Source organism: Prenolepis imparis, unplaced genomic scaffold (assembly GCF_030444845.1).
Source record: "Prenolepis imparis isolate NDT839.2.m4 unplaced genomic scaffold, iyPreImpa1.0 SCAF_194, whole genome shotgun sequence".
In the NCBI taxonomy this organism is placed as follows: Eukaryota; Metazoa; Arthropoda; class Insecta; order Hymenoptera; family Formicidae; genus Prenolepis; species Prenolepis imparis.
Genome location: NW_028141352.1, coordinates 1223 through 16332, shown reverse-complemented (window position 1 = coordinate 16332; position 15110 = coordinate 1223). Strand labels below are relative to the sequence as shown.

Sequence of the window (15110 nt, the reverse complement as noted above, 5' to 3'; positions counted from 1 at the left end):
AATTTCAAAGCTTATATCATTTATTCTTTCATCTCTTTCCTCCTTTCTATATATTTCTGTTGTCTATTCTTTATTATTCTATTGCTCCCTTCTTTAATAGAATGTTTAAAATAATATTAACTTTCATGATATTCTCAAATATATAAGGGTCATTTCATCAAATAAAAATTATTTTTGGGCGTCACTGTCGCCGATCTTCTTGAAACTCCGTAAGTTTGTTATTGATATCGAAAAAAAATCTGTGCAAATTTCAAATTTTTTGAGCAATTAATATTCCCACAATTATATGGGGAATATTTATCGATTTTTCAATTTTCTTTCTTTACTTTTATTGATTTCAGTATGCTTCTAAATTGATCGAATAATAAAAATAGTGTTTTTTGCGTAAAAAAATCTCAGCTTTTCGATAAAAATATTCATTTTCCATTTAAAATATCAGAATGCTATTAAAATTGCAATTAAAGTGAAAAAACTCATTTTTTCGTTATTGCCCAAATTTTCCGATTGAATTTGATATTTTTTTCAGAAAGCTGAGAATTTTTTACATAAAATATGTGCTTTTCAAGCTGGGTAAACTATAAATTCAAACGGGAGTAGATCAAAGTCAAATCCGTTACTGTTTAAAAACTTGTATTTTAGAAAAATTTTTAGATATTAACACAGGTTTAACCCGCACGAAAAAAACCTACAAGAATACGAAAAAATTATTGATATAATAATAGTTTTTTAATAATATACAGGGTGTCCCAGACCTACCGTATCACACGTTAATGGGAGATTCCTGAGACGATTTGGAGACGATTTTTCCTCAGCGAAAATATCCAGGCACCAATAATTTTCGAGTTATAAATGATTGAAAATAAAACTTTTTTGTAAACTAAGCCTTGTAAAAATAAATTATTAACAAAACTACATTTTTTAGTTAATTTTAGGTAAAGTTTACTTTAATAGAATTTTAATTTAAGGCTTAGTTACAAAAATACATGATTTCAAAAATTGGGAAAATTAAAAAAAATGATGGCCTTTCTCGACATTTTCGCGGAGGACATATTTCGTCTCCAAATCGCCTCAGGAATCTCCCATTAATGTGTGATACGGTAGGTCTGGGACACCCTGTATTATTGGTATACCAGTAATTTTTTCGTATTCTTGCAGTTTTTTTTCGTAAGGGAATATATGCGGATTCAATATTATTTTGAAGAGGTAAAAAAGTGTGTAAAAATTGAGTTCCTTTAACAATTTTAGATTTAAAACATCGAGCATTTAATGAGGACTTCGTTACATTAGATGATCGATGTTCTAAATCTAAAATTGTTAAAGGAACTCAATCTTCACACAGCTTTTTACCTCTTCAAAATAATATTGAATCCGCATATATTAAACCTGTGTCAACAAGAGAGAGAGAGAGAGAAGATACATAACAGATAAAGATCTTGGCAGCAAAATGTTGTCCAAATGATATACATTTAAAAAATGTAAAATATTAATTTATCGCTCGCCTTTAAATATTAATACTCTTTTAATAATTCTTTAAAAATATTGAACACCGACAATTGTTGCCGCGTGTGGTTTATACAGCGCTGACTTGACGATTAAAGGAGTATTAATATTTAATGGCGAGCGAGATAAATTAATCTTTTTCATATTTAAAAATTATATTGTTTGGACAACATTTTGTTGCCAAGCAGATGTCTTCCTGCAAATTCTTAATATTATTATTAATAAAGAAATAATAAATAAATAATATATTTCAGGTTATAAATAGTTAAAAAATAAGAAGAAACAATTAAAAACAACAAAAAATAAAAAAAGAGAAATAGAATAAAGCAGAAAATAAAGAAAAGATTTTCATCGAGAAAAAAAGGGGCAAAGAGAGGGAGAGAAAGATATAGAGAAAGTGAGAAGATACATAACCGATAGAGAGAAAATACACAGATAAAATAGTATGTTATTGACTTGATTATTAAAGCAGTATTAATATTTAAAAATGAGCGATAAATTAATCTTTTCTATATTTCAAAAGTATATATATATATGTATATATATATATATATATATATATTATTACATATATATATTTATTATATACACATATATATTATATATATATTATATATATATATATATATATTATGTATATATTATTACATATGTATATATATTATAAGTATTCATTTACGCATTGTACGTATAAATATGTATCACTTTATTTTATTATACAAAATCTAATAAATAAATAATTTATTACAGCTAATAGAAAAGCCTAAAGAAGAGGGGTTAAAAACAATTAAAAGAAAAAAAATAAGAAAGAGAAATAAAAAAGATATAGAAAAAAGAAGATTTTCATCAAGAGAAGACGATAGAGAGTGGGAGATTGAGTTAGAAGAGAGAGAGAGAGAGAGAGAGAGAGAGAGAGAGAGAGAGAGAGAGAGAGAGAGAGAGAGAGAGAGAGAGAGAGAGAGAGAGAGAGAGAGAGAGAGAGAGAGAGAGAGAGAGAGAGAGAGAGAGAGAGAGAGAGAGAGAGAGAGAGAGAGAGAGAGAGAGAGAGAGAGAGAGAGAGAGAGAGAGAGAGAGAGAGAGAGAGAGAGACAAGATATAAAGAAAAGAATAAATATCCTTTATTTATATCTTTTTTTATACCAAAATTGTCATATAGTTTGTTTCAAATAATTATTTAAATTTTATATATGTATAAAAATGTATTATTCTGCTTTTATATATATTACATTTATCAATATATATATTATCAAATTTAAGTTTATTTAGATTCAGTTAAAAATAAAGTTTTTTTAATTTTCTGTTATACTAAAATCGATTTTAATATTAATTATTAAATTAAAATTAACTTAATAATTTAATTGTTGGATTAATTACAATTGATTCTAATTTAAATTTTTAGATTAAAATTTATTTTATTATAAATTATTATACTAAAGTTTTAATTTTAAATTATATTGAAATTAGTTGTGATTAAATTTATTGTTAAATTAGCTTTTGATTGTTATAATTATTTAATTTAAATTAATTTAAATTATAAACAGATTTAAAAATTTTTTAATTAAATTAAATTAAAAAATTGAAAAATATAAAAGTAAAAAAATAAATTAAAAAATAATAAAAAATAAATAAAATAAAAATATTAAGATTAAAATTTAAAAAAAATTATAAAACTAGATTTAATTAAAATTGTTTGGTTGAAATTAAATTAATTTTTATTTTTACCAAAATTGAATTTTATTTGATATAAAATTGAATGGCGATTTGACATTACTTGAATTGAAGTTGGTTGTAACTTGGATTATTGGACTGAAATTAATTGTAATTTGGATTATTAGATTGAAAATAAACTTGAATTGAAATTGGTTGTGAGTAGTTATTGATTTGAAATTATTATTGAATTGAAATTTTACTTGTGAATTGAAATTGGTTGTTACTTGGATTGTTGGACTGAAATGAATTGAAATTTGATTTGTGAATTGAAATTGGTTGTTACTTTGATTGTTGACTGAAATTTATGATTTGAATTATTAGCGATTGAAATTTGATTGAATTAAAATTAATTGTGATTTGGATTAGTGGATTAAAATTGATTTTGAGGCTTGGATTGTTGGATTGAAGTTTGATTTAAATTGAAATTGATTATGATTTGGATTGTTAATTTAAAATTGATTGTAATTTGGATTTTTTATTAGATTAAAATTTGACTTAAATTGATGTTAGTTTTAACTTGATTCAAATTAGTTGTGATTTAAATTATTAAATTAAAATTAGCTTTTATTTAAATCGTTTTTATTTACATCTAGATTAAAAGTAATTTTTACTTCGATTAATATTAATTTTAACTTATTATTAGATTATTAAATTAAAATTAATTTTAATTAAATTATTAGTTTAAAGTTAGTTTCGATTCAAATTAATTAATTAAAATTATGTTTTAATTTGAATTAATTTTACTTTAAATTGTTGAATTAAAAATAATTTTTATTAAAATTATAAGATTAAAATTTTTTTTAATTTTCAAATTAATATTAAATTAAATTAATTATACTAATTTAATTAATTTTAAACTGAAATAAATAAAAACTGATAAAGTATTATTATAATAATTATTATTATTTAATTATTATTTATTGATACAAAAATTAAAATTGATTTTAATATGGAAATTGACATTGGTTTTCTCTTAAATTAAAGTTGGCTCTAATTTGAACTAAAATTGACTTTGGCTTGATGTTGAATTGAAATTGACTTTGATTTAGATTATTTAATTATTTTATTAAACTATAATTAATTATGCCTCGAAGAAAAGTAGTTCGAACTGCTGAAGAAGAAGAAGAATTCCAGTGTAATAAACAAGAAAGAAAAGCAAAATCTCAAATGGAAAGACGGAAAATGAAACGAATAATAACTAAAAAAGATTGTCAATCTTTATCAAATAGCAGTGAGATTTGTCCAAATATAGCGCAAACTTTAACAAGCTTCTCGAGAAATATAGTAATAGATCATGTTGTTTCACAATTGGTTAATTCACCTATGAAAGTATTATCTCCAACGAATAATGTTAATGTTAACGATGATACTGATATAATTAGAAATGTTTACAATTCAACTACAGAAACTTTATTAAATAACAATATTACTTTCTCTATACCTAGCACATCAAATAGTACAAGCTTCTCGAGAAATATAGTAATAGATCATGTTGTTTCACAATCGGTTAATTCACCTATGAAAGTATTATCTCCAACGAATAATGTTAATGTTAACGATGATACTGATATAATTAGAAATGTTCACAATTCAACTACAGAAACTTTATTAAATAACAATATTACTTTCTCTATACCTAGCACATCAAATAGTACACACAATATAGTTGATAAAAGTAAAGTTGTAAATCGTATTGCACAATGTCGAGCTTTAAAAAAAGGATATGTTAATATTAATACGTCTTCTACTACTCAACTACAAAATATTATAGAGTATTACATAGGAGAAATGAATATATGTTGTGAACATTGTGGTGCAAAACATTTTAATTCTGAAAAAGTAGCTAATAAGGGTAATTCATTTAACGATTGTTGCAGCCATGGTTCTGTTATGTTAGATTCTTTACCACAACCTCCGTATGAACTTTATGAATTATTTATTGGAAATCATCAAAAATCAAGTCATTTTTATAATCATATTCGTGGTTACAATAATACATTTTCATTCGCGTCATTTAATGCAAACTTAGCAGATTTTAGTGCGCAAAGACGTGTACCTTATTGTCTTAAAATTCAAGGACAAATTTATTATCAAATTAATACTGCGTTATATCCCTTATCTAACGAAATGCCAAGTTATGGTCAACTTTTTATCGTGGATAATAATGAAGCAACAGAATGTCGATTACATCGAAATTCGAATCTTGATAAAGAAATTTTACATTTAATAGATAATATAATGCGTACGAATAATGTTTTTGCACAATCTTACCGAATGATGCATGAAGAAATTGAAATGCAACAGCAAATAACTGAAAATAATAGTATACGTGAATTACAATTGGGATTTTTGACAAAAAAAGGTATTGATCGTGGCCGATACAATGTGCAAAGAGTAAATGAAGTTGCAGCTGTTTTTTCTACTACAGCAGATGGTGAAATTCCGGAAACTTATGTAACAATATATAATAAAAATAATAAAACATTACAACAAGTCAGTACAATGAATCCAAATGTAGAACCATGGATTTATCCATTATTCTATCCATATGGTAATCAAGGATGGCATGATAATTTACAACGTAAGAATTGTAATAAACGAGTAAGTAGAGCTGCATATGTAAAATATCACATAGCTATACGTGATAATTTTAATATTTTTATTATGGGAAGACGATTATTTCAACAATGGCTTGTAGATAGTTATATAAAAATTGAAAAAGATCGAATTAATTATTGTAAACAGAATCAAAAACAATTACGAGCTGAGACTTATCAAGGATTAATTGATTATTTAGCAAACACCGCCAATAATAACAATGCTCATATTGGAAAAATGATTATACTTCCATCGACATTTGTGGGTTCACCGCGTAATATGTTGCAACATTATCAAGATGCAATGGCTATTGTTCGGAAATATGGAAAACCAGATATCTTGTTACTATGACTTGTAATCCAAATTGGCGCGAAATTAAAGAAAATTTACTTCCAAATCAACAACCTGCAGATAGGCCAGATATATGTGCTCGGGTATTTAATATAAAAAAGGATTATTTAATCGATATTATTGTTAGACAAAAATTTTTTGGTGAAGTTTTAACATATGTTTACGTAATAGAATTTCAAAAATGTGGATTACCACATATACATTTATTGATTACATTAAAACAGAATTGTAAGATATCAAATTCTGAAATAGTTGATAAATTTATTTCTGCAGAAATTCCTGATCCTAATGAAAATGAAAGTTTACATAATGTTGTAATGAAACATATGATTCATGGACCATGTGGAAATTGGTGTTTGATAAATGATAAATGTTCGAAACATTTTCTAAAACCATTTCGACTTGAGACGACTATGGATGAAGATGGTTACCCGCACTATCATCGAAGGAATAATGGATTGCTGTACGAAAGACCTGGACGATACGTTGTTGATAATCGATATGTTGTTCCATTTAATCCAACGCTTTTACTTTTATTCAATAGCCATATTAATGTTGAAATAGTTTCGAGTATACGGTCTGTTAAATATTTATATAAATATATTTATAAAGGTCATGATGCAGCATCTATAGTTATTGGAGAAAATATAGATAAAACTATAAATCATGATGAAATTCAAGATTTTATTGAAGCTCGGTATGTCGGGCCTGTGGAAGCATGTTGGCGCATTTTAAGTAAACCTTTGCAAGAAAAAAGTCACGCTATATTTCGTTTATCGGTTCATTTACCAAATGAACATAATGTAATAATCGATGATAATATTAATAATGATGCGATAAGATCAGTTATAGAACGAGTAACAATGTTGTTAGATTTTTTTTAATTAAATGCTCGAGATGAAGAAGCAAAACAATATTTATACAGTGATATTCCATCTCATTATGTATTTAAAAAAATTAAAATTAATGGCAGAATTATTAATCGCTGGGAGAAACGTCAAAGATACTTTAATTGTATTGGTCGTATGTATACCGTCAACCCGTCTCAGATAGAATTGTTTCATTTACGTATACTTTTACTACATGTTAAAGGAGCTACAAGTTTTCAAGAATTAAGAACAGTTAATAACGAAATACATCAAACTTTCACTGCCGCATGTTTAGCATTAGGACTCATAGAAGATGATGATGAATGGTATCGTGCAATGAATGAAGCAAAAGTTTGGATGATGCCAAGACAACTTCGAAATTTATTCGTACGAATTTTAATTCATTGTCAACCAGTTCATCCGAAAAAATTATGGGATGAGTTTAAAAAAGATATGTCAGAAGATTATATAAGACGATTTGGAACTATAATAGGAATTAAAAAAGTTTACAATCATATTATTAATTTACTTCAAAAAGAAGGATCAAATATTGCTAATTTTCCTGAAATGGAACAAGAAATAGAAGAACAAGAAATAAATAATGAAGAACAGATTGAAGAAGATACATTGATTGGTATGCGACAATATAATAATTAAATACAGAACAAAAAGAAATTGTTGATACTATTTTAATAACAACAACAAATAATAATAGTGATAAAGGTTTTTATATTGATGGTCCAGGTAGGTCTGGTAAAACTTTCATTTATACAACCTTGTATTATCTACTTAAAAGTAGAGGAAAAATAGTTACTACGATGGCATTTACCGGTATTGCTGCGACATTACTTCCAAATGGAAAAACAATACACAAAGTTTTTGGGTTACCTGTACCTCTTTTCGCCGATTCTACATCGAACATTAAAGTTCAATCTAAAGAAGCTAAAAATTTAAAACTTGTAGATGTTTTCATTATAGACGAAGCCCCTATGGCACCACGCTATGTATTAGAAATAATGGATCGAACATTACGTGATATAATGCAAAATGATTTATATTTTGGTGGTAAAATTGTTCTTCTTGGTGGAGATTTTAGACAATTATTACCTGTAAAAGAAAAAGCAACGCGTTATGAAATTATAAATTTATCGATAAAATTTATCGATAAAATTTAGTATTCTTTGGAAGCAATTTAAGATATTTTCATTAACACAAAATATGAGAACTTTACCACAGGAAAAAGAATTTGCACAATTTTTAATAAATTTAGGTAATGGTTCTTTAAATGATCATTCAGAAAATATTTATATTCCAGAAAAATGTATAGCAAATGCAAATTCGAACATAGTTAAAGACATGTATGAAGACATTATAAAACATAAAATAAAAAATAATGTCCAAGAAAATAATGGATAAAAGAGGTATGTATAAAATCTAACTCTATAATAATAATAGTATATAGTATAATAAATATATATAATGATAAATATGTAACAAATATAATATTTTAAAAAATAATGTAAAACATTAATATTTTAGTTAATAAACTAAAATGTGTCAAATCTTCGGAGGAATACACAGAAGCAAGTAGTCCATCAAATTCAAAGAATACAATACCGTGAGTAATAATTAATTTTCTCTCTCTCTCTCTTTCTCTCTCCTCTCTCTCCTCTCTCCTCTCTTACATATTCGCAGATAGCAAGCATATTTCCTTTTTTTGACGTCGAATGACGTGATTAAATGTCAAAATGACATTATTTTAGCGTTTAATGACGTCAGTTTGCTACTTGGGTATTAATTTAAAATTATTTTATTGATAAAAATTACCTATATTAATATATTATTAATAAAAAAATTATTTCATTTATAGTAAACCCCTCGACATTAAGAACATCTCTTTAGTATTTGATGATAGATCAAATTCAACTTATTCATCGACAAACGAAATGTTGCAATCATCAAACACAGAAGAATCGACCACGTGAGTTTATATTTAGTTATACAATATACATATGTAAATATATTTATAAATATTATAAATATTACTTTTATAAATATTACTTTATAAATATCATATGTTTTTAATAAAACTTTGACATTTACATATATAGAGAAATTCAGGACATTAGCATTCTTAATAAAAATGATGAATTAGAAACAATACAATTCTCCAGTGATGAAATGTTGCAGACTGTACAAATGGAAGATTCAACGGTGTAAGTTTTTATTTTCAATCTTTAGAACTCTATTTAATGAAAATGAAATTATCATTTCTATATATATTGTTTATCTATTAATTATAATACAAGATATATGTACATTTTTAAAAAATTAAAAAATTAGAAATTAAAATAATCTAGAAAAAGTATATAGGAAATTAAATTTATAATTAAATATATATTAGATATATTACTAAGTATATTAAATATATTTTAATAACTATTTTAATAACTTACATTTTATTACTTAATTTTTTCATTTTATTTTATAATTAATTTATATAATTTATAAAATCAAATATTTTATTTATAATATATATAACAAATACATAAAAGACATAAAATGTTAAATATAAAAAATATAAGAATATAAAATATATAAAAAAATTATAAAATTTAATTAACATATTCTTATAAAAAATATTTATTACATGTACGATTAATAAAAATTTATTATTTGTAAAAATAATTTCGTAGATTATATATATATATACATATATAATTTAAACAAATTTATATTTTAAAATACATTATAGTGAAGTTATTGGTTATGTGGATGAAATAGATGGTCCTAAACTTGTCGGCAAAACTCAGCAATATAGATTACTGAAATTTATAATAAACAACAATAGTCGTCACCGTATACAAGTGGTAGCTTGGAATAATGAAATTGATCGAGTTGGATTTCATTTAAAACCAAGTCGCGTAATTAAAAGATTATAACCTGATATGTTTATATGTATATACATGTAATTTTTAATAAAATATTTTATTAATAATTTCAATATTTTAAATTTATAGATTATTCACATTGACGGTGCAAAAGCTAAAAAGCCGAAAATATCCGAATTTAACACTGGAACGCTGCCATATGAGTTACTTATACGATCAAACACTATTATAAATAATTTAGGAGTGTTTGATTTAAAGAAAAATATTAATGTTGTAGAACCAACATTAGTAGAATTACCAAAAATTCCAGAATATTTAAATAATTATATACGTAAGTATTAATTTAATATTTTTAACATAAACATTAATTAATAAAATATATTATTATTTGTGTATTAAAAATTTATATATTTAATTAATAATTAATTAAATATATAAATTTTTAATATATTTATTATATATTTATTTAAATTATTGTTTATTTATTTTGTAAATTACTATACATGTTTAATTTATTACTTTTGTGTATATTACGTTGAATTATTATTCAATTATATTTTAATATTTTAATATAAAATACTTGATATTATAAATAAATATATGAAAATAAAATATTTTTCAGTTGTACGAGGATATGTAAAAACTAATTTTAATACATTTAGTAATAATTTCAAAACTTCTGGCTATGGATCAATAACAGACGGAATGTATAAATTAGAAATTCAAATTATTGATTATGAGCACACAAATGAATTTGAAAAAGGCCAAGAAATTGAAATTAAGGGATATATAAAAATTTCAAGTTAGTTAAATTTAAATTTAAATAATTTAAATTTACAAATTATTCAATTTTTAAATTTAATATAAATAGTTCAAGGAAATAAAATAATTTAATTTATAAATAATAATATTAGCAATGGTGTGATTAAAGAAGATTCAATTATATATTTTATTTTATTTTATTTTTTCTTTTATATATTATATATTTATTTTATTATATATTTTATATTTATTTTTATTTTATATTTTGTTATTACATTTTTATTAAAATTTATTTTAATTTAATTAATTTGTAATAATTTTTATCTTTTTCTTTTTCACTTTTTAATATTAAAATTTATTTTATAGATGAAAATATTTTTTACTTAGAAGTTGAGAAAAGTTGTGATATAAAATTAACAACAAATTCTAAAACAATATCTTTTGCTCAATGTCTGCAAGGCTCTAAACCTATTATGAAAAGGACACATAAGGATATATATTCAGATCTTCCGAATAAAATTATTAAAACTTAATAAGATTAGCTTATTTATAAAGTAAGTTTTTTACAGTCAATGTAAAGAAATTATTTTTTTATTAAATTTATTTTAAATAATATATTTCAAAAAAGTTTTCCCAAGTATATCTATATATTATTTATTAATCCAAAAGAATTTTAATACAAAAATTAAAATATAAAAACTAAAAATTTATCATTTTAGGAAAACAAGAAAGATATCGAGAAGATGATTAATAAAGCGTAAAAGTACCACTGTGGATAATGAGACGATGAAAGGAATATTAAATAATGAAGTTTTTACATATAAATTAATATATTTATTTAATTAATTTTTTTCATTCATGTTTCATTTACATTGCGTATTTATGTAGTTATGTAGTTTATTTTAATAAAAATCTACATTATGTGTTCAATATTTATATGTCGTAAATATATGTTGTGTGTGTGTGTGTATGATTCAGAAATTAATATATTATATTTTTAAAACACTCACCGATAACATAAAATACAAATAAATTACAAATTGCAAATAAAATATTAAATTTAATAATAATTGAATTGTGAAATTAAATATAATGATGAAAGATAAAGATTATTATAAAAAATTTTATATTTTTAAAAATTTTATTACTTTTTTATTTTATAAATATATATTTTAATTTTATTTTTTATATTTTAATAATCTACTGTAAAAAAAAAGCTATTAATTTCAAATAAATATCTATTTCAATAGTGCCATTAACACATTTGTTTAAAACTAAATACTTTTTACATAAATTAATACCTTATTTGACATAAAAAATTGTTGGAGTAAGTATATATAAGTATGTAAATTTAAAAGATGTAATTCAACAATTTGACACTGCTCGTTGTATTAAACATATAAAAAAATTAACGTTATTGGCCAACTCTATGTAAATTTATTAAATATTTATTTATATTACATATGTGAATTATCTACATATATACATTATTATAAAGAAACATTATTGTTGTAATATTGCGAACATCTGAACTGATTATAGACATAAAATTAACTTGCTGGTGTGAATCCCTCTTTACCATCTCGAGTAGTCGCATATCACTGTGCTTAACATTTCGTCCAGGACTAACAAGCACCCCGAAACACCTCTCAACTTCAAGCGTAATACCGCCTTCTTTACTGGACACTTGCTGGATGCTTAAACAAACTTGTTTCACCACATTACTTCGTAATTTAAAGCAATTTCTATCCTTAGGGACTGTACTAAAAGCGCCCTTTCCATCTTCCTCTTTTATTTCCATAGTGACTTCAAAGATGAATACACTAAAATTAACTTTTTCACTTCCAGTATTGAAACCATTGAAATCACTACCCGTCAATGAACGTGTCATTGAACGTGATATTCTGTGAAACGCTTTTGAAAAGCAAGCTGACACTTGTCCAACCTAAACAAAATAATTAAAAAGAATAAAATTATTATCTTATATATATATATATATATATATATATATATATATACTATATGTTATATATATATATATTTATCTATGTATACGCACAACTGTATAATTTGGACAAAGTGTAAAAAAAATAGCTAAGATGAGATGTTACAATTTTATATGATAATCAGATGTTTATATATGATATGGTAAAAACATACCGCTTCTGAGATGTCACAGCGGAAAACATGGCATTGATAAATGGCAGACTCTAAAGTATCACCGTGTGACCACGTAAAAGCAAAACACGCTGCACATAGACCAGTACTCTCGCCACGTGCGTAAAATAAAATACATTGCACTTCGTAACGCGGAATAGCCTGTTGTGTTGCGGCATCATATAAACTGAAAAATTAAGAGTATAGATTAATTTATTGTATAATTTTAATAGATAACCCCCTGATTTTTCACATAATAGTTATAAATTTAAGTATACTCACATAACTGAACTTTGTGAACTACTAGGTACCGAGACAAACTTTTATTCCTAAATTTAAAGATTGTTCTGCATTCAATATATTCATGTTATGTTGTATTTCACACTCTGATTTTGGTGCATTTATTGCAACATTTGCAGCATTGCTCCCAGATAAGTGACACCATTGAAAATAGTACATTCTTGTGTGTTGAACATGTGATATTGTATTTAATTCTGAATCATAGATATACATTTAAATTAAAAATTTGTTTGCCATTCTTATATTCATTCTTGCGATAAATATTCTTATACCTTACCTTCTTCAAGATAATCTTCGGGTTTCATAATATCCTGTTTCTCTGATGCAACAACACAAGAAGTAACTTCATAAAATTTACTATGGCCTACTCTCTTTATTTTTTCCTGATTCTGTTGTCCAGTACCTGTCACTCTGAATTTACTACTCTCCATCTTTGAGTCCTCTGTTAAAATCTATAATTGTCACACAAAGAGCATAATTAGTCATGTTCATCTATAGCATTTATCTCATCATAAATGTAGATTAAAGTTTATCTTAATTATAGCTGTAATAAGTTTGATAAATATATACAGACCTCGCGGATTATTTTATTATTGGCGATTTTATTATTTTGTTATTGGCGATTTTTAGCATGGGTGGTTCCAAGAGAGCCTGTTGCTGCTCGCTGGTACCTTTTTCATTCACAAATTCATATTCATCAATATTCATATTCATATTCATATTCTATATTTTATATTCTATATTCATATTATATATATTACCTCTCATTTCTCTTAACCTCTGTCCTCTCTGCATTAACCCCACTCACGATGTGTCACCGAACTTTCAGCAATTACGTTCACACCTCTCTCTCGCGATATCATCGACCGCCAATCACGTACGCGGAAAAGGGGCAACAATACAAGCGATACAAAACATACACTTCAGGCGTTTCATGACTTTTTTCATATAGGACTAGCTCGCAGCGCGCGCTAACGCGCGCGCTTTCCTCGATCATTACTTAAATCTAAGTAATATACTAATTTTCTAATATAAAATTTAATTATTAAGCAATCACTTATATCAATATAAATACAATTTTATCAAAAATATCGAGAAAAGTTATCATTTTTTGTCATCATGTATCTTTGCAACTAACAATAAGCTTTAAATAAAAATTTTATTAAAGTAAACTCTACTTGAAATTAATTAAAGAATGTGATTTTGTTAATAGTTTATTTTCATAAGATTTAAATTGTGAAAAAACCTTTATTTTTAATCAATTATAACTCGAAAATTATTGGTATCTCGAAATTTTAACTAAGAAAAAATAGATAATATATGTAACTTAGTTTAGTACAATTAATGTTTTTCTAATGTATGTTAATGTATGTTTATTATATCGAAATAGGCTATCTTTTTTTGCTTACTCTTGAGTAAATTAAACATAAAAAAAAAGATATCGATAATATTAAAAAGAAAAAGAATTCCTCGATTTGCAAAATTTTATTTTTTATTTTACATCTGCATAGAAAGTATGAATGATGATTAATAAACGACTAACCCCGTAGTTTGAAATCTGATTTAATGGATACTATATATAGTCTCTAGAAGAGTATATATATATATATATAAAATAATACTTTCGAAATATTATAACGTTTAAATAACACGAAAGTAAAACTACTTATAACGAAACATTGTGAACGCGTTAAAAAAAATTTTTTTTTTGTATTATAATTATTTTCACATATTATTTAATGAAATGGAAAAGAATCATTATTTTCGAATCATTTTGCGTGGTGGTAATCCTAAATCTTCATTGGATGTTTTTTTTACAATTGGTCTTGTACCCAACAATAATTGTTGTAGAGATAACTTTTCCTCTCCTATTTGCTTTATGTCTGTTGAATGATCAACCTCCAAGTAAAATACGTCATCTAAATGATAAAATTATAATATTAATGACAGTTATATAGTTATTATATTTTTA

At 24.4% G+C, this 15110-nt stretch overlaps 2 protein-coding genes across 2 annotated transcripts; one reads left to right on the top strand and one right to left on the bottom strand.

Moving 5' to 3' along the window:
- Positions 1-6155: 6155 nt before the first annotated feature.
- On the top strand, positions 6156-10151 carry LOC145947937 (uncharacterized). The gene is made up of 9 exons (XM_083057701.1): positions 6156-6242; positions 6384-6729; positions 6772-6894; positions 7252-7662; positions 7773-8093; positions 8568-8646; positions 8899-9009; positions 9140-9244; positions 10049-10151. The coding sequence occupies exons 1-9, from the start codon at positions 6156-6158 to the stop codon at positions 10149-10151; spliced, it is 1686 nt and encodes a 561-aa protein (XP_082913827.1).
- A 2253-nt stretch (positions 10152-12404) lies between these two features.
- Positions 12405-14085, bottom strand: LOC145947941 (uncharacterized). Its single transcript, XM_083057704.1, has 6 exons — positions 13900-14085; positions 13713-13809; positions 13416-13590; positions 13121-13332; positions 12842-13025; positions 12405-12626 (listed from the first exon to the last, which is right to left on the bottom strand). Exons 3-4 carry the CDS (start codon positions 13567-13569, stop codon positions 13142-13144), a joined length of 345 nt encoding a protein of 114 aa, XP_082913830.1. The 5' UTR covers positions 13570-13590; positions 13713-13809; positions 13900-14085; the 3' UTR covers positions 12405-12626; positions 12842-13025; positions 13121-13141.
- Between the last annotated feature and the right edge of the window lie 1025 nt (positions 14086-15110).

Bases quoted from the DNA above. Each gene is read 5' to 3' on its own strand.
- LOC145947937 (XM_083057701.1), top strand. From the start codon at position 6,156: ATGACTTGTAATCCAAATTGGCGCGAAATTAAAGAAAATTTACTTCCA. The intron at 6,243-6,383 runs GTATTTAATATA...ACATTAAAACAG, and splicing joins GGCCAGATATATGTGCTCGG to AATTGTAAGATATCAAATTC. The intron at 9,245-10,048 runs GTAAGTTTTTAT...TTAAATTTATAG, and splicing joins CAAATGGAAGATTCAACGGT to ATTATTCACATTGACGGTGC.
- LOC145947941 (XM_083057704.1), bottom strand. From the start codon at position 13,569: ATGGAGAGTAGTAAATTCAGAGTGACAGGTACTGGACAACAGAATCAG. The intron at 13,333-13,415 runs GTAAGGTATAAG...TCTATGATTCAG, and splicing joins CGAAGATTATCTTGAAGAAG to AATTAAATACAATATCACAT.